A 19983-nucleotide genomic window follows, 5' to 3' on the forward strand; every position below is an offset into this window, starting at 1 on the left:
TACTCAAATCTTCATTTTCTTTTTCTTTTTTTTTATCTCTATTAATGTACTTGAACTTGATTTACAAATCTCAAACTATAAACTTTATTTTTACAAGTAATCTGATGACGAAAGTTATTCCTCGGCGCAAGAGCTTTCCGAGTAATACACATACAAGTTTCCTACCCATCTAGTGTAAGAGCCTCAGGAGCTACAAGGACCGACGGCAATTTAGTGAACGACATATTAGACATCAAGTTACTCCAATCGGATGAATCTTCTCCAACAAACGGTTTTATCTTCCTAATAGTTAACGGCTTTAACCGCTTCCGTTCGATTCTCGCAACTACCTCAAACCATACATGCTCGACGGTAGGCCTTGTACGCCATTCCGCCATAGTAGCCCACCGCGTATCATTACTCCTAATATTCCTTTCTAGTTCCAACTGAAAACGAAACGCAGTTGACGCTTCGATCTTTGCTTTAACTTTTGCCCCGTTAAATTTGTCGAACAAAAAGGTCTTCAATACTCTTTCACCCAGTCTTATCCACGACCTCAAGGATTCGACCGGACACTGTTGCGGTTTATGGGTACGTCTAGAGTAGCATTTATCCGGAAGCAACTCAATAACATTCTGCGATAGAATATTTGATGAAATGTATGCTCCGGGATTTCGACTCTTGAAGGCGACTACAGTTGCAGACCCAGAAATCCTTACTGGAAGTAACGGCACACACGTCAAAGATGGAAAGAGCCATAGGTTACATTGCTCCCTATGAGCAATGACATTTGCTTGTTGTCCGGTAACGGATGTTTGAGAAAGCGAGACTTCATGTGCATTCTTCACCTCTACTGTAATGTCTTCACCGACAAGTATCCGCTTCAGACCAGCATGCGACGTGTTCCACTGAAACACACCGTCCAAACATATAATTACTTTAGCTAGAATAAGAGTAAATTGCATTTTAAGTCCTTTAAGTTTAAGCCAAATTGTAGGCGTTGTCCTTTAACTAATGAAATTACATTGAATGCCCTTTATGTTACTGTTGCTCATCAAGCGGTGTCCTTTTGTCCTAACCCAGTTATTTTTTTCTGTTAACTCTTTAACATATGCCACTCAGATGAGGGCATAATGGTCATTTTCATTTATTATTATTATTATTTTTTTGTTAATATATACTTTTTTTGTTTAATTTTGTTTTAGTTATTAAGTGAAAATGACTATTATGCCCTCATGTGAGTGACACATGTTAAAAGTTAACTGAAAAAAAAAAAAAAACAGTTGCGTTAGGGCAAAAGGACACCGTCTGATGAGAAACAATAACATAAAGGACATCAAATGTAATTTCGTTAGTTAAAAGACAAAGCCTGCAATTTGGCTCAAACTTAAAGGACGTAAAATACTATTTACTCCTAGAATAATATACAAACTACAATAAACTTGCACAAAATTGAAATGCAAGCAAGTCTAGTACCATACCGGCATTACCAACGACATCTCATCGTATCCGGAAACAAGCAACTCAACAGGTCCATCTATCCGAACCGAACCAAGCAGAGCTCTAGACGCCACTCGATTAGCCGAAACCTCAAACTCCTCTTCTCTGTCCTTCAATCTCTTCCACATTGGAACATTATCCCACGTATTAAACACATAATCCTTCTTGTTCGCCAACAGAAACTCAATCTCATACCTCTGCAATCTCCCATATTTCACTTTCCCAATCTCCAATTCCGAAACCTTAATTTCTTCCAACTTCCAATGTTCCCTATTACATACAGCTCCTAACACATCCTATAACAAACAAAAACAAAACTAATAAATTATGAATAAACTAAAATGAGCTATTTGTAAACAATTGTTCAATTAACACATTCAACACCAAATTTCCTGAAACTAATTCGATTTCAAATTCGTAAAGCACCCAAATTGCGGATTGTCATTAAAGATTGCAGTTTTATGGAATTTTGGCAGAAGTTTCGACTTACACGTTGTAGACCGAAATTAAACACCTTATTCATAGTTGTCAATAGCGATCACAGTGATCGCTATGGCGCGCTATGTGGCGTATAGGTATAGTGTCACTATTAGGGTTGTAGCGATGGATAGCGAGAATAGTGACACCTTATCTTTTTTAATAAAAATAGCAATCAAATATAGCTATAAAATAGCTGGATTTTAGGTCTTTTGTTAAATATACATGTAAAATAGCACATACACCAGGGTATTTTGATATAATACACATATAATTTTTTTTTGTAAATTCTAGAGTATCGCTATTTATAAAATAGCCGTCTGCTATTTATCACTATGCGCTATGTAGTATACATGTACCTTATCGCTATTTGTCGCTATTCGCCGTTAACAACTATGAGTCCCTATTTTTTTTAGGTTAATCAGTATTCTTGTTTTTATGTTTTTTTTTTCAGTCTGTGCTTTCTTGGCTTCCTTTCACTCCGACTGCGGGTGAGTGTTAGATTCCCGAGTCTCATTTAACAGGGGGAGGGGAAGGAAAATGAATTAAGAGAGAAAAAGGAAGGAAAAGATGTGATTTTTTTTCGTGTTCTCGAGTTTAATGAAAAGTAAAGGAAAAGAGAAGAAATCAAGCATTTTATGTGTTCACGAGTTAGGATGAAAAGAAAAGAAAGGAACGATTTTACCATTATACCCTTTAAACATAAAACATTTTAATTAGATATGAGGGTAATTTAGTAATTAACAAGATTTTCTCTCCTAATCTCTTCGATTTGGGAGGGTAAATATACGTACTCCTTTCCCCTCCCCTTCTAATCTTCTATCCTTAAAAAATCATGGGAACATGGTTTTTTTTTTTTCATATTTTCATCTCTTTTCTTTCCCCTCCCCTGTTAAATGAGACTCGGGAACAGAGTTCGTTCTCGTTCTGACTGCGGGTGAGTATCAGACTATATTATTTAGGGTTTATTAGGATTCTTACTTTTATGTTTATTTTTTTCGGTCTGAACTTCCGGTTCCTTTCGCTCTGACCGCGGGTGAGTATTAGACTATGTTACTTAGGGTTTATTAGTACGAGCCAGGTTTAGGTTTCTAGGTTTCTTATAATCTCTATATATTGTAACTATATTGTAACTGTAAGACAACCTCAGCGATCAATATCAATTCATTCAGTATTAATAATATCTAATAATTCGCAGATTATATAGTTTCAAGTAATAACAAGAAAAGAGATAAATATGAATCGAATCTATTTATTACCTTTAAGAAGAGAGAGGATTGGGGGCGAAATTCTTCGCTGATTTTGGGGAAGATGAAGTGAGAAAGATTGAATCTTGGAGAAGCGATTGCGTGTGATAAGAACAAGAGGAAGAGATTGAATCTAAGGATGATTGTCATTATTGACTGAATGAATTTGTGTATTTTGCTGATGTATCAACAAGACAACCAACTTTTGAAGTGGATGCTGTTTTCTCACCTTTGTAGATCTGGTTAGGGCTGACAATGATGATTGTACCTGGTTTAGGAGGTTAAGTACACCTAGACAAGGTACATATATTTTACCATGAGATCGTAACGCTCTAATCGAGCTAAACCTTTGGCGAACAGTTTCTAAATTATTCGGTTATTCGGTGAGAAGTTCGTTTGTGTTCGTTTATTATACAAATGAATACGAACAAGAATCTCGTTCGTTTAGTTAAATGAATAAACATGAACAGAGGTCACGTTCGTTCATTTATGTTCGTGAACGTTCAGTAACGTGTTCGTTTGTGTTCGTTAGTTCATTAGTATTTTTAGTTTTTAAATTTTATTTAAATATTTCAAAATTACGACAAATAAAATACTTAATAAGTGTCATGTATATTGTTCATGAACGTTTAGTTGTTTTTGTTTGTTTCCATTTTCGTTCATGAACATTAGTTTGTGTTTATCAGCATTCGTTTTTCGTTGCTTAAAATTAACAAACAAACACAAAAGAATACGAACAAGTTCATTTCCTTAACAAACGAACAGGAACATAAAATCTCGTTCAATAAGTGTTCATAAACAGTTTGTAAAAACATATATTTCTTAACAGACGAACACGAACAAGTCACAAGAGGACTAGGCCCATTCATACAACTCACAAATATACAAAGATATATATTTTGTAAAATGTATAATAACAACTCAAGATATTATACATCTAAAACATAGTCAATACACAATAATTCCATATAACTTAATACACATTCAAGATGGAAAACTTGTACATAGTTATCATAAGCCTAGGTGGCTAACATATTTAGGACACTTGTAGGTTACATTGCGAGACAAGAGAATCACTAGTGAATTTACTACGCTTACGGAACATAATTAAGTGAGTTCATGTCCCCTCTTTTAAAACGTTTTCTAGTTTTTTAAGCTTTTGGGGAAAATACATGTACAAATGGTATGATAAGCTAGGGGATGGAACAACTAGATCATGTGCGAATATGGTTGTACTTAAGCACCATTAATCATGTTTAGATCGAGGAACGGAAATGGGTAGATCTATTGGGTTTCAGCGAGCCTCACTCTTAGTCCATGGGACCCACACGGAAGAGTGCTTTTGTGTCCCAGTAGAGGGTCAATACAAAAATCGTCAAGGTTTGGATTGCTTCCTATGTCGTCACACATATCAATGTTCTTGCAAAACATTAATGATCAACGATTTCATACCGGTTTTTATACAAATACATCTTACTTTTCAAATATTCATTTGATACAAATCATCTACATGAATTCACCAACTTTGTTGATGTTTTTCAACTTACATGTATTTTAGGAAATTAGTGGAACTTTTGTAGGGATTTTGCATCAAGTTTTCAAGTGTTAGAACTCCATGCCACATTTTGAAGGATTTGCTCAATCCCGCCTCCTTGCGGTGCTATAGGGAACAAAACTTTGAATTATGTTGTATGACAATTTAAAAACTTATTTTCTTTTGAAGTATTGTAAACGATATTGTTAACTCTTGGTTGTGTTTTGGAACTTATGGCAATAGCATTGGAGTTTGTTTTATTCATATAGTATGTTTACTTTAACGTATGCAATGAGAATCAATCATGATCACACATCCGCCTATGAGCGGGTGTGACAATAAGAAAAGTTAACTCACTATTGAGAGAAAGTATTGCAAGAACTTTAGAAGTCATAGTACATTGATGGAGAGGTGGGAAAATAGGAAAAGACATCATGGTCTTCCTTATATTGTCGCTTTATGAGAAAGAAAATAATTTTTCTCCCATTTAAATTTAAAGTTGAAGGTAGGACTCCTATTTTCCAACTAAACTTTCCTACACTTTTCTTATAAGGCCCGTAACTCGGGAACCACACCAGTTGGATCATAAAATCATTAAATAGGTCGTAAACCGATGATTAAATAACAATGGCAGTGGAACTCATCAAAATAATTAAAATCGAGTCTTAAAAAACGTCAAGTAAGGATAATCGACTAGGGTCGCTAGGATGCCAATATTATCTCTTCTCTGGGTAGGCTTCAATCCATGCTAAGGAGCACTACTCAAACATCAGCTTTCTTTTCACTTGACATATATGCTAAAAAGTTAGCTACACTAAATGAGTTATAGTTTTTTACAAACAAGAAGATAACATTTTACAAAATGTTTAGCATTTTCATCAAAACTCGTTTTGAAGTTAAACATACATGTCGACTATAATCATAGGTGGTCAAATAAACATTATCCATCAAATCATATTGTAACATCTATCATGTACGTTAGTCGTGAACCCCAACATATGATGAACGTAAATAAAACTGCCTGGGCATTGTCAGCCAGGCTTACACCGGTATAAGGCTTCGTCCCTGCTACGTTGTTGCGCTCACGGGTTATAACATCAATAAGTTTCTGTTAATTCCTTAATTCATTGATTGTGCGATCGTCAACACAAGATTGTAAATCAATAGACCTTTTTAACTTCAATTAATCAATTGATCAAAAGTCACGTGGTGTTCATTAAGTACTTTAGTTCATAAATTGGTTAAGATTGCATGCATGTCAGCCCAAAGGTTTAAAAGTGTAAAATGACCGTCTAGAACTCACTTGGATGTTGTTAACAACTGAGTGCTATCATGTCTAAAGTAACTCGAAAGTTACTTAATCTGCACAACAAAATCTTACCACTTTCTAATACTAACACAAGAGTGTCACCGTCAGTGTCGCCCAACATATCGCCATCGGTAGTGTCACCCATAGTGTCACCGGTAGTGCCACCCGATAGTGTCGCTAAACAGTGTCGCCCGTGATAAGGTCGACCCCATGTAGTCTGGATGTCCACTAGGTGACTCTTGGCAGTGTCGCCAACGAGTGTCGCTGTTGACAAAGCTGATCAACACATTGTTGCCTAACCTGCGTTAGGACTTCACATCAATTTTTTCGCTCCCAAGTGTCGCCAAATTCATCCTCAGTGTCACTAGATCCATCATTAGTGTCACCGGATTCATCATCAGTGTGGGCCACCTTCAACACCAGTGTCGCCAAATTCATCACCTTTAACTACCCAGATCTGTTTTTTTTTTTTCCTAAATCCCAACTTTTTACGTCCAAGACGTTTATTTAACTTCCATGCAACATAATATATGATCCATTACCCTTATAGCATGTACAAGTATCACCTTTTTTATGAAAACCCAAGTTTCACCCTAAGAACCCAAAAAAACCATAAAACTTCAAATTTGGAATGATTCGCTCCTGGATTTTCGTACGAAGAGTGGCGAAGCTTGACCCGAATGACCGGGGGATCGAAAACGTATATACCTAAAATTTTCTATAGAACCGGGGGGTCGAAAACGTATATACCCAAAAATTTCTATATGAAAACTACATATATAAGACTACTGAGCGAAAAGTTCGGAGCTCGGATGCCCCTTCTATACTTCGCCCCTGCGTACGAATCACTGCTAAGATGATTAGAGAACAAGGAGAAACATATTCCAAGCCTCAAATCATGAATTCCGTGAACTTTAATTCTTGGTGTTTAGTTTCTCTCTCTAACTTTTGAATAGATTTTGTGCAAATGATGACCAAATCGTGATTAGGGATTCATTCTTTCTTTATATAGTAAGGGTTTAAAACCTAAGGCCCATCATACCCTTCCATTTTGGGTCTAATTCTTCCATGAACTTAAAACCCATTTTCTTAAACCTACTTTGTTTATCATAAAAAACTTCAAATAAAATACAAAATTTCAGGATGTTGCATTTCTAAATATAATATGTTAAAACACAAAATTTCAGGATGTTACATATCTAAATAATATGTTCTTAATTGATGCCTCGAGTGTGGCGCGCGTGTATGTTTGTGAGAGAGTTATTGTGCCAATCACTAAATATCTAAGAACCAAATTATTCACACGTATTCACTAACTAATGCACTATATTATTCTAAATTTCTAATGGCTATGCAAATCGATTAAATTATAAGATTCAACAAGACTGCATTCACCAGTGATATGAGCTATTAATAAAACGATTAATGTTGGTTCTCTTTTCATTGATGATATCATCTGTTAATAATAACAATTATTATTATTATTATTATTATTATTATTATTATTATTATTATTATTATTATTATTATTATTAATGATGGTTCTCTTTTGAACTCATTCATATATGTATATACGGGTTAAGTTATTCTACAAAGACTCCTAATTGTAAGAAGTGTAAGAAGGATTTACAGAGTGACAAGTGTCCAACAAGCTAAAACCTAAACTCACTACACTACCACCCAAAACCTAAACACCCACCCCCACCCCACCCCACCCCACCACCACACAAAAACCTAAACCCCCCCCCCCCCTAAAAAAAGAACCCTAAAAAACGGGTGGGGGGTTTAGGTTTTTTGGTGGTGGTGGCTGTTTAGTTTAGTTTTTTTTTTTTTTTTGGGCAGCGAGTTTTTTAGAAGCCTTTATACCCTTCTTACAATAAGGAGTCTTTGTATTTGATCCTAATCCATGTATATATATGTGATTGTGGTTTTAACTGAGGACCACAAATACATAAAAATCATCTTATTCACCGGTGAATACAATATTTTTTGAACATTGTTCCGTTCCGTGCAACTCTCTAATTGATTCTATATTAAAATCTTTAGAGCATTTATATTGAAATGCGATTGTTTGCTTATACCGGTTTCAATAACATGTGAACTTAGGCTATGCAGTGTGGCAAAGCGCCACCCACCACATCCCCAATGCCCCTTACACCACCGTGGGGTTGCCGGTCGTCGCAAGGCGGGGGGGGGGGGGGGGGGTGATAACGAGGGCTAACTATTGTAGATGTGGGGGCCACCTTGAGCTAGCCAATCAGATTATTTTAACCTTTAGTTAAACCATGTTAAACCACTAGAATATGTTAAAGCCTTCCGCCTACGTGACGCAATAACTAACATGGCGACTTTAACCCATACTGGACAACCTTAAAGCGTGGTGGTTCGTGCTTTTATATTGTGACGTATAGCATTGCTAACATCCCATTGGTACACGTCACTCCCCTATTGGCTGGTTGTTTTTAAAAATTATTTTCATGATTTTATTTTACTATATAAATGAGTAAAAGTTAAACAAAAAATACACAACGCGCTGGCTCTAAGGGCCTAACTGGGAACACCGATTTGTAATTGGGTACCCACTAGTTTACTGGGAACACTGTCGCGGATGTCTCGGGTAGGGAAATTGGGAGGAGGTAACCGATTTTGGTAGGTGATGAATGTGTGTATGCACCTGGAAAACAACGCATGGAGGGGTTGTTTCCGTTGGTAAACGATGCCGATGGTAGGGATTTCGGGTTATGGTGGTGCGGGTAATCTGGATGGCGTTTTTACATTGGTTGGATTTTGGGTATCTTGGGATGGTGCACCGGCCTCCGTAACGGTTAAAGCTTTGCAGCCCCACAGCCAAGACGTGGGTTCAAATCTTGCTCGGGCCCTCTTTCCCCTCCCCCTCTTCCTTTTTTTCAAGTTTTAACTTTATATATATTTTTTTAATTTAGTTTTTCTTTTATTATTTAACTTAGATTTAAACAAACAGATTTTAATATTTTTGAAATGCTTTTTGTTTTGTTTTTTTATCGAATTAGAATTCATAAGAAACCAATGCACCGAACACATTTTTGGCATATTACTACTATATATATTTCGCGTTTTCTTTTTTGTTTGTTATAACGAGCTATGTACATAAAAACCGACCAAGTTTTCACGAGTCGCAACACGCACAACAATCATTTACAACAAATGAATTGATCAAGTTAATAGTTGTTAAATGAGTTGTTCTCAATTAATTTTGCACATGATTATGTATCAATTTACATGAACGTCCCTTGAGGAATCACGTGTTCTTTTTAAATTCAAGTTTTTATACGTGATGGAGAAAGATATCTAAACATTAGTCAGAACTCTGAATATATTAGTTCATCTTTTTTTCATTGCAATTAGTATCGATCCATTTTTGGGATCGATTATAGTTGATGAAAGTCGTAAAAATAGCTTCATATATTAAAGTTATAAAAGAAAAGCAAAAAAAAGGCTACTCGTGTTTACATCAATCAAAAACCATTAAAACGAATAGTGGTGCCTGTTCCAATAATATCAAAACAAGTATCGTTTTTGTTCGGTTGCAATCGGTTTGATTCGTCACGGTTCTGACACTCGTATAACTTACTACACCAAAAAATTATTCTATTTTGAATACAACTCCATTTTCAACAAATTTATACTAAAATGCTGAGAACAAAAAAATAATCATACTTGCATTTTCATTTTTTTTTCTTATAAATTCATGAATGCAAATTATTAGAAAATAATCAAACTAAACGATAAAGTAATGAGGTAACGACGTGTTATTACTAGTGACAATGAAAATTAGAAAAACACATACAACGCCGACATTTACATTTTAATATTCGGGGAACGTTTAAATGAGAATGCTAAATATTGTGAGAACCGTGAGAATGAATGAAAAAACCATGACAACTTCGTCAAAAACAATACAAATTCAATTTTTTTTACACTTATCATTATTATTTATTATTCGAATACAATGTTAGAAATTCAATTTACATGTTTAAATTTACATAAATTCGTAAATAAAGAAAATTTACATCTGCAAGTTGGTCATTTACATATATGTAAATTTGTTATATTTACACGTTTGTAAAAAATCTAATAAGAGTAATTTTGAGATGAAAAATGAATTATTTGATAGTGTAAGTTTTTTTTTTTTTTTTTTTTTTTGATGTTGTATTTTGATTACATTAAGATTTGTATTAAAAAATTGTTTTGATAGGGTTTTCACTAGTTCTCACAACATTTAGATCGAGGAACGGAAATGGGTAGATTTATTGGGTTTCGGCGAGCCCCACTCTTAGTCCATGGGACTCGCACGGAAGAGTGCTTTTGTGTCCCAGTCGAGGGTTGATACAAAAATCGTCAAGGTTTGGATTGCTTCCTATGTCGTCACACATATCAATGTCCTTGCAAAACATTAATGATCAACGATTTCATACCGGTTTTTATACAAATACATCTTATTTTTCAAATATTCATTTGATACAAATCATCTGCATGAATTCACCAACTTTGTTGACGTTTTTCAACTTACATGTATTTCAGGAAATTAGTGAAACTTTTGCAGGGATTTTGCATCAAGTTTTCAAGTGTTATAACTCCATGCCACATTTTGAAGGATTTGCTCAATCCCGCCTCCTTGCGGTGCTATAGGGAACAAAACCTTGAACTTTAAAACTTTGAATTATGTTTTATGACAATTTAAAAACTTATTTTCTTTTGAAGTATTATAAACGATATTGTTAACTCTTGGTTGTGTTTTGGAACTTATAGCAATAGCATTGGAGTTTGTTTTATTCATATAGTATGTTTACTTTATCGTATACAATGAGAATCAATCATGATCACACATCCGCCTATGAGCGGGTGTAACAATAAGAAAAGTTAACTCACTATTGAGAGAAAGTATTGTGAGAACTTTAGAAGTCATAGTACATTGATGGAGGGGTGGGAAAAATAAGATACATCATGTTATTCCTTATATTGTCGTTGTATAAGGCCCGTTACTCGGGAACCACACCAGTTGGATCATAAAATTATTAAATAGGTCGTAAACTGATGATTAAATAACAATGGCAGCGGAACTCATCAAAATAATTAAAATCGAGTCTTAAAAAACGTCAAGTAAGGATAATCGACTAGGGTCGCTAGGATGCCAATATTTTCTCTTCTCTGGGTAGGCTTCAATCCATGCTAAGGAGCACTACTCAAACATCAGCTTTCTTTTTACTTGACACATATGCTAAAAAAGTTAGCTACACTAAATGAGTTATAGTTTTTTTACAAACAAGAAGATAACATTTTACAAAATGTTTAGCATTTTCATCAAAACGCGTTTTGAAGTCAAACATACATGTCGACTATAATCATAGGTGGTCAAATAAACATTATCCATCAAATCATATTGTAACATCTATCATGTACGGTAGTCGTGAACCCCAACATATGATGAACATAAATAAAACTGCCTGGGCATTGTCAGCCAGGCTTACACCGGTATAAGGCTTCATCCCTGCTACATTGTTGCGCTCACGGGTTATAACATCAATAAGTTTCTGTTAGTTCTTTAATTCATTGATCGTGCGATCGTCAACACAAGATTGTAAATCAGTAGACCTTTTTAACTTCAATTAAACATCCATTAACTATCTTTATTTCAAACAACGTAATACATGTATCAGCAATCAATCAATTAATCAAAAGTCACATGGTGTTCATTAAGTACTTTAGTTTATAAATTGGTTAAGATTGCATGCATGTTAGCCCAAAGGTTTAAAAGCGTGACCATCTAGAACTCACCTGGTTGTTGTTAACAACCGAGTGGTTGTTAACAATCGAGTGCTATCATGTCTAAAGTAACTCGAAAGTTACTTAATCTGCACAAGAAAATCTTGCCACTTTCTAATACTAACACAAGAGTGTCACGGTCAGTGTCGCCCAACATATCGCCATCGATAGTGTCACCCATAGTATCACCGGTAGTGCCACCCGACAGTGTCACTAAACAGTGTCGCCCGTGATAAGGTCGACCCCATGTAGTCTGGATGTCCACTAGGTGGCTCTTGGCAGTGTCGCCAACGAGTGTCGCTGGGGGACAAAGCTGATCAACACATTGTTGCCTAACTTGCGTTAGGACTTAACATCAACTTTTTCGCTCCCAGATGTCGCCAAATTCATCCTCAGTGTCACTAGATCCATCATTAGTGTCACCGGATTCATCATCAGTGTGGGCCACCTTCAACACCAGTGTCGCCAAATTAATCACCTTTAACTAACCAGATCTGTTTTTTTTTCCTAAATCCCAACTTTTTACGCCCAAAACGTTTATTTAACTTCCATGGCTCCATGCAACGTAATATATGATCCATTGCCCTTATAACACGTACAAATCTCACCTTTTTTATGAAAACCCAAGTTTCACCCTAAGAACCCAAAAAGCCATAAAACTTCAAATTTGGAATGATTCGCTCATGGATTTACGTACGAACAGTGCGAAGCTTAACGTATATACTCAAAAATTTCTATACAAAAACTACATATATAACACTACTGAGCGAAAAGTTCGGGGATCGGACGCCCCCTCCCGCCCCTTCTATACTTCGCCCCTGCGTATGAATTGCTGCTAAGATTATTAGAGAACAAGGAGAAATATATTCCAAGCCTTAAATCATGAATTCCGTGAACTTTAATTCTTGGTCTTTACTTTCTCTAAAGCCCACTTTCTCTCTCTAACTTTTGAATACATTTTGTGCAAATGATGACCAAATCATGATTAGGGATTCATTCTTTTTTTATATAGTAAGGGTTTAAGACCTAAGTAGGGCTGTTCACGAGCCGAGCCGAACCGAGCGGACCTTTGCTCGTGCTTGGCTCGTTTACAAACCGAACAGGCGGAGCGGCTCATTTAAAACCGAACCTCAAATCAAGCGAGCATTTTCCGATCAGTAAATATTCTGAGCGAGCGTCGAGCGAAGTTCGAGCGATTTGGACAACCGTGTCACTCGATTTAAATTTGCTGAGAGAGATAGTGACAATGTTGGATCTCAAGTTTTTATGTCTTTAAAAACAGGCACATTTCATAGCATAATAATTTTCTTATGAATAACAATGTTGTGGCCGACGAGACGATGATCATATTGCACGAACAATGACGTTGAGACCAGAGACAATCGACTTAGGGTAACAACATGAAACATTGAGACGATGAGCAGACTATGGTTTATCGATTTAGGGTTTAAATTTTAGACTTGATATTAATTTTTTTATTGGCGTGATTGGGCTAGTACGTGTAAATATAGCTATAAATTTGTACACGGTGGACCAAAATCTAATAGAGTAGTATATATATAACTATAAATTTAATTTATATTTAAGTATATATGTATGTGTAATGCGTGTATATATATATGAATAATTCATATTTGTGTATATATATGTGTATATACATGTTCATATATGTATGTGTATATGTATTTCTATATATGTACATTAAAAATAATAATTCGATCCGAACCGAGCCGAGCGGACCTTTGCTCATGCTTGGCTCGTTTACAAACCGAACCGAGCAGAGCGGCTCGTTTTCAACCGAGCGTCAAATCAAACAAGCATTTTCCGAGCAATTTCCAAACGAGCATCAAGCGGTTTGAACGGCCCTAGACCTAAGGCCCATCATACCCTTCCATTTTGGGTCTAATTCTTCCATGAACTTAAAACCCATTTTCTTAAACCTACTTTATTTATCATAAAAAACTTCAAATAAAATACAAAATTTCAGGATGTTGCATTTCTAAATATAATATGTTAAAACAGAAAATTTCTGGATGTTGCATTTCTAAATATAATATGTTAAAACACAAAATTTCAGGATGTTACATTTCTAAATAATATGTTCTTAATTGATGCCTCAAGTGTGGCGTGTATGTGTGTGAGAGAGTTATTGTGCCAATCACTAAATATCTAAGAACCAATTTATTCACACATATTCACTAACTAATGCACTATAATATTCTAAATTTCTAATGGCTATGCAAATCGATTAAATTAAAAGATTCAACAAGAGTACATTCACCTGAGCCATTAATAAAACGATTAATGTTGGTTCTCTTTTCATTGGTGATATCATCTGTTAATAATAATAATAATAATAATAATAATAATAATAATAATAATAATAATAATCTATACTATCTATTAAGGGAGCTTAGATGATGACATAGAATTGCCTACGTGTCATCATATTAGCTATGTCACATAGACTCCGCTGATGTCATAAATCACAATTTAAAATGTTAATATATATATATATATACACACACACACATATATATATATATATATATATATATATATATATATATATATATATATATATATTAATCTCTAATAAAGGGGAGTTGAAAAAAAAGCAGGTCTTTTAAATTTCAAATTCAAACAATCTAATGTAATCTCTCTCTCAATAAATGTCCTCAAAACCTAAAAAGCATCTCTCTCAGACGCTCTCTTTCTCTCTCTCTTCGGCGATGGTGATTCATGCTCTCTTTCTCTCTCACTAGATGGTGTTGTCTAGAGTTGCAAGAGTAGAAAGAGAGACGGGAAGAAGAGCAAAGACATCGATTGGAGATATGGCCAGACCCTTTTCTTTCCCCTTTTTCTTCATCCAAAGATTCCCATCCATCAACAAACCCTAAAACTCATCTAATGTGGCGAATCATCGAAGAAGAAGGATATGTGTTCTTAGGGTTTCCTTTCTGGTATCTTCTTTACCTTCACTTCAAACCCTAGATTTTGCTTGTGCTTTAGTTTATTGTTTCTTAATCTAATTTGTGTTTGTAAGCTTAGATTTATACTGATTGTGCTTGTGTTTCTATTTGATTTTGTTTTAAAACAGAAGCACCCTCGCAAATCTGCAACGTTAAGGGTTATTCCAAACAGAGCTGCAATTAATCTGTACAAGATGGCGATTTCAAGTCAGATCCGATTCATGGGTAAACCTCAAATTGGTATTTAAATTTTCCATCTTTTTAGAGAAAATTGGTTTAAATTTGATATTTTCAAGTTTTTTTAGTGAACTGCTACTGTATTGATGTGAAATTAGGTCTCAAATGATAATAGAATATTAAGCACTGATCTATCGTTTGACGATCTCATTAATGCCAGTGTTGAAGTAGGCCAGAGGAGAGGCGGTGAAGATTGCTACACCGGCGATTATAGAGGCATCAAAGGAAGCACAAGAAGCGATTCAGGTTAGTTTTTATTTGATTATGAGTTTTTGTCAATTCTTAAGTGAATATAACTTAATTTGTTTGTTAATAAGCTAAAGTTGCAAGGATTTTTAAATGGAGGGTATTTTTATCTTTTCCATTAGACCTAAATCTGATTAATGAGTTTTAAAGTAAAAAAAGCATCTCATGTTAATGTTATATTATACAGTCCGCTCACGGTGGAGACAACTGATTGCCGGTGGATTATGTGAGACTTATCACTGAAATCATTTACATCAAGCGTGTTATGCTCAAAAGGTAAGGTACTGATCAAAGTTAATTAGAATGAGCAACATTTGTCATGTAATAGGCTAATTACATATATATGAATGTTCATATTAAGTTTGTTGATTAGCATAAACATATGCAGTGATCGTAGCATGTATAAGAATGTTCAGTCTTCTTTTGGTTTTGTAAATTGGAAATCTAACTGATGTCATTTGGATTCATTTGATGCACTAATAATAGGTGATTTGGTATAAATGAGATGTTTATTGATTTGAGTTAATTTGGTTCATATTGCAAGGTAATCATGGTTGTGATTTTCAATTTATAGATGTAAACAATAATAATGTAAAAGTACCAGATAATAATTCTGATTGAATAATATTGGAACGTGTGTTAGTAGGGTTTACAACCCGTTCACATATCATGGTTTAGAATGCCGCACACATGCGCATGATGGTGTTTGGGAATCGTGCATATACGATTCGGAGGCGGAGATACGATGGTGATGATTGCAGGAAGTGGTGACAGGCGTGTCAAAGTAGGAGGCATAATCAGGTATGACATAGGCTTATTGATATAATGATACGGAAGCAATAGTAGGCTTTCATTTGATTATGGCTTAGATGTAGATGGAAACTCAAAAGGTTTTATTGCAGGTATGTTGGTTGGATTGAAGGATAGAAATCAGGATGGCTAACTATCACATGCTTCAGTAATGCCCACCAGGTGTTTGTTAGTATGTTTCAATGTTTAGCCAATATTATCTTCATTTAAAAAGCTATGATTTTGAATGTAGTCATTTTAGTAGAGGTGTTGAGAACCGTGAAGAAGAAAGAGTATGAATAGGTCAGGCTGGGCCAGTTGGATAACATATCAAAATGGGTAACTATTTTGTACAGGTTGAAAGAAACTGAATAATGAGTTAACTGGAACATGTTTTCGTTGAAAATCCAAATAATTTTTCCATAATATATTTTTTGCTGCAAGTGGGTATATCGGTCATATGGGACGATTTGGGTGAGGTGGCACTTTCGAAACTTTTGCTTTCGAATGGGTCGATTTGGGTTGAGTTTTGTTTCAAATGGGTCATACGGGTCAAATAAACAAATTTAGTCAAAAGAGTTCAAGCAAACATGCCTTAACCTGTTTTGATCCGTTATCTAACTCTAACTCAAACTCATTATTGATTCATATACATATTGTTTCAGATAGATATAAGAACTATTCTAGGTCAACAACCACAAATGTAAGAAGTTGTGGAGATTCTCTCTGAGGTCCTAGCCATGTTATAGTTTGTAATAAAGACATCATCAATGAGCTTAACGCCGCTCTTGGACCACTTTTGGGGCGTAGCTTATTGTACTGCACGCATGCATGCCTGAGAATGTATTTAGAAGCCCAGAACTGTAATATGTAAGCAAAAAAGATGTTGGAAAAAAAATACTTGCATGGAGATCAACCTATAAGCCCGAAAAAATCCACAGGGTTAGTGTTTGAGAATGAATCATATTAATTGTGAGGCTATACGGTTGTATCTGCTGGCATATTGTGTTTTTTTGGGTAGGATGTAGCCGAAATTCCTTTAGGAGCAACAAGTAGTGAATGTCAAGGGTGAGTCAAATAAACGAATTGTAAATAGTTGATCAGGTAAAAAATTTCGAGAAGGGCCTTTAGTAGCAAAAGGTAGTGAGAATGTCAAGGATCGGTGTTCACCCCTTTAGTCAGGTATATTTGTATTCTTTTACTATATTGCATTTAATTTAGTCTATATTATAACATTAAAAAATGTGTGTTTTCATCTATAGAAACTGAAATGGGAATCCTTTATTAAATATGGCAAGCAAAGTTAGATTTTGGATTTAAGTTATGGCTTCCGATCACCAATACTGCTAATGATCTTATCCAAAGTGTTTACCCATTAATTACTAAATTGGTCAAATTGTTGAATCTTGGATAGTGGTAATGTTGGTGGAGTCAGAAGCGAAGATTTCACTGGCTCAAAAACTGACCAGTTGATGCATTGGATGAAGTAACTGGATACCTATTAAGGGGGTGTTTGGGATTGCTTTTTCAACCTGATTTTTTGATTATTGTGTTTTGAAATCGCAAAAAATCTATTTTGAGTGTGTGGTAAAAAATTATTAAAAACTGATTTTTTGCGTTTTGTAGACATCAAAACGTGATACTCCAAAAGTAGGTCACCCCCTACTGCAGGAAAACGGGATTTTCCATCTTATTTTATCTCGCCATAACTACCTCTAAAATTTACCGCCATATACACGGTGCCCTTGGACTCCTGGAGAAGAAGAACAATGTAACACCTTGAAAAATTCATGTCCAATAATGTATGAACACGTGTCATAAACTCTGAACGTGTGAAAGAATACTTTAGAGGGACTAAAGTTGACAAACAAGGAAACTATGTGAAAATAAGGGTCCAAAGTGTCAACAATGGATAAATATATTTTAAAATATCCCTACAAGATGTTTATACCTTCAAACGAATAAATCATGGATCATATGAAGCTAAATATGAAAGAAAGTGAGGAATTACAAACCACAGGGGCTAAATGCGTCAACATGTGTAAAGTATACCTCTGAATGACCTTTTAGCAGACCCGAAGCTTTGTAACGGTAAATTGTGCTCACTATAATATGTGGTAAAAATTTCATAAAGTTTCGTTATCGTATGAGAAAGTTATGATCAAATTCGTGTACGAGGGGTTAAAAGCGTCAACGATGAAATTCAAGGTCTTTCGGGTGATCACAAAGTTAACAAGGGACTTAACAAAGTTAGTAAAGGTCCTAAAGCCCTTAAAAATAAGGTTAGAGGGCTGAAATAGCAAAAATAGGACTTAAAACCATGTTACAAAGGACCAGGGGCTGAAATGCAATTTCTAAAACTTGCTTGGCTAGTTCTGGCAGGTCACGCGGCCCGCGTAAGAAACCCTTAAGGGTTTACGCAGCCCGCGAGAGAGACACAGCGACAGAAAATCCTGGCAGCTACCAGTTCAGGTCTGTAACCGACTTTAAATGGTTGTTTTCTTATACCAGAAGTCTCTCCAATGGTTTTTCATGCAATAGGGGCACTTGGACTGATCTTATAACAATTATAGACTATGTTGGCACCATCTTATGCAATCAAAATGCATATATAAGGAGCTTCAAGTTGTAACAACTTTGCTCATTCATTTGCAAAGATCACAAGACTCACCTCTGGAGCTTTCTGGTCAGCAACAAGGATTCATTAGGCTCCCTAGTCGTAGTTAGGACTCTTGTAAGTACTCTTAACCTTTCTAAATTCGTTTTAGCTTAGTTAATTAGCTAAAAGTCAAACCGTCGTAATTAAGGTTTGACTTCGTGATTAATTAAAATTTGTCCAGTCAAATCACAAACTAAAAATACCTATAAGTAGGTAATTATGTGGGTAACAAACCCTTAAAAGGGTATTTTCAGATTCCCACTCTAACTATGTTAATTGTCGAGTCAAAGCTTACTTTAAAAAGTCAACAGAATGTTTAATTTCAAATTAATGCATAATTAGCAATGTAGGATACATGCAACCTGTTTGATCATTAATATAACTTGTAAACTAATGTAAGAACATGTCCCTACATGTTCAACTCGACAATTTTCAGTTTAGGCTCGGTTTGGAACCGAAAGTCGCATAGTTTGACTTCTGCTTTGACTTCCAGTTCTGACCCGTTTAAGCCATGTTTAGGATTGCCTTAGAGCTTCTTTTGGACCTATTTACATGTTGGTATAACCCTCTGTGATTATGCAACTTGGTTCATTAGATATCCTATTCACATGCATGTTCCCGTTAAATGCTTATATGTTGACCATTATGCCCAAATGACCTTAAAATATGATTTTTGAAAATGTAAAAGGGTAGACACCTTAGCTACTGATTTATAAGCTTGCACCTTAAATTTGAGATCAGTTTGAGGTATAGATTAATAGTTAGGCTCATTAGCGTAATTAGAAGCTTCTTTAGTAATTAAATAGCGTAAATTGCATATAGCCTATCTAAACCCAAATTTTTATACAAAGTTTTGTACCTACTGATATAAAATAATATTTTGGGAATTTTAAAGATTTTTATTCAATTTTAGGCTGAGCATAACTTAGTGTTCTAAGCTTAATTCGACTAATGCCGGTTTTGCCCTTTTGGGCTATAAAATGAGTTTTATAAATCCTATTGACCCCAAACCTTTTTCTACTGATCTAATATGTTAAATAAAGTATTTTGAGCCTTCTGGAATTTTAAAAATATCAGCTTTCTATACCAAACCCGGAAATGGCTCCAAATCGCCTTTTTAAGCGTTTTTAACACATAAGTCTGTACTAGAACCTTTTTAAGCATATGGGGTTGAAACCTACTGATGTATTCAGTAAATTTTTATATTCTAACAGTAGGCAAATATTTTAAAC

At 35.1% G+C, this 19983-nt stretch overlaps 1 protein-coding gene across 1 annotated transcript; it reads right to left on the reverse strand.

The window, feature by feature from the left end:
* LOC110920366 lies at nucleotides 1-3473 on the reverse strand. The gene is made up of 3 exons (XM_022164577.2): nucleotides 3216-3473; nucleotides 1461-1775; nucleotides 1-887 (listed from the first exon to the last, which is right to left on the reverse strand). Exons 1-3 carry the CDS (start codon nucleotides 3351-3353, stop codon nucleotides 162-164), a joined length of 1179 nt encoding a protein of 392 aa, XP_022020269.1. The 5' UTR covers nucleotides 3354-3473; the 3' UTR covers nucleotides 1-161.
* Between the last annotated feature and the right edge of the window lie 16510 nt (nucleotides 3474-19983).

The sequence above is a fragment of the Helianthus annuus genome, chromosome 16 (genome assembly GCF_002127325.2).
Source record: "Helianthus annuus cultivar XRQ/B chromosome 16, HanXRQr2.0-SUNRISE, whole genome shotgun sequence".
Taxonomy (NCBI): Eukaryota; Viridiplantae; Streptophyta; class Magnoliopsida; order Asterales; family Asteraceae; genus Helianthus; species Helianthus annuus.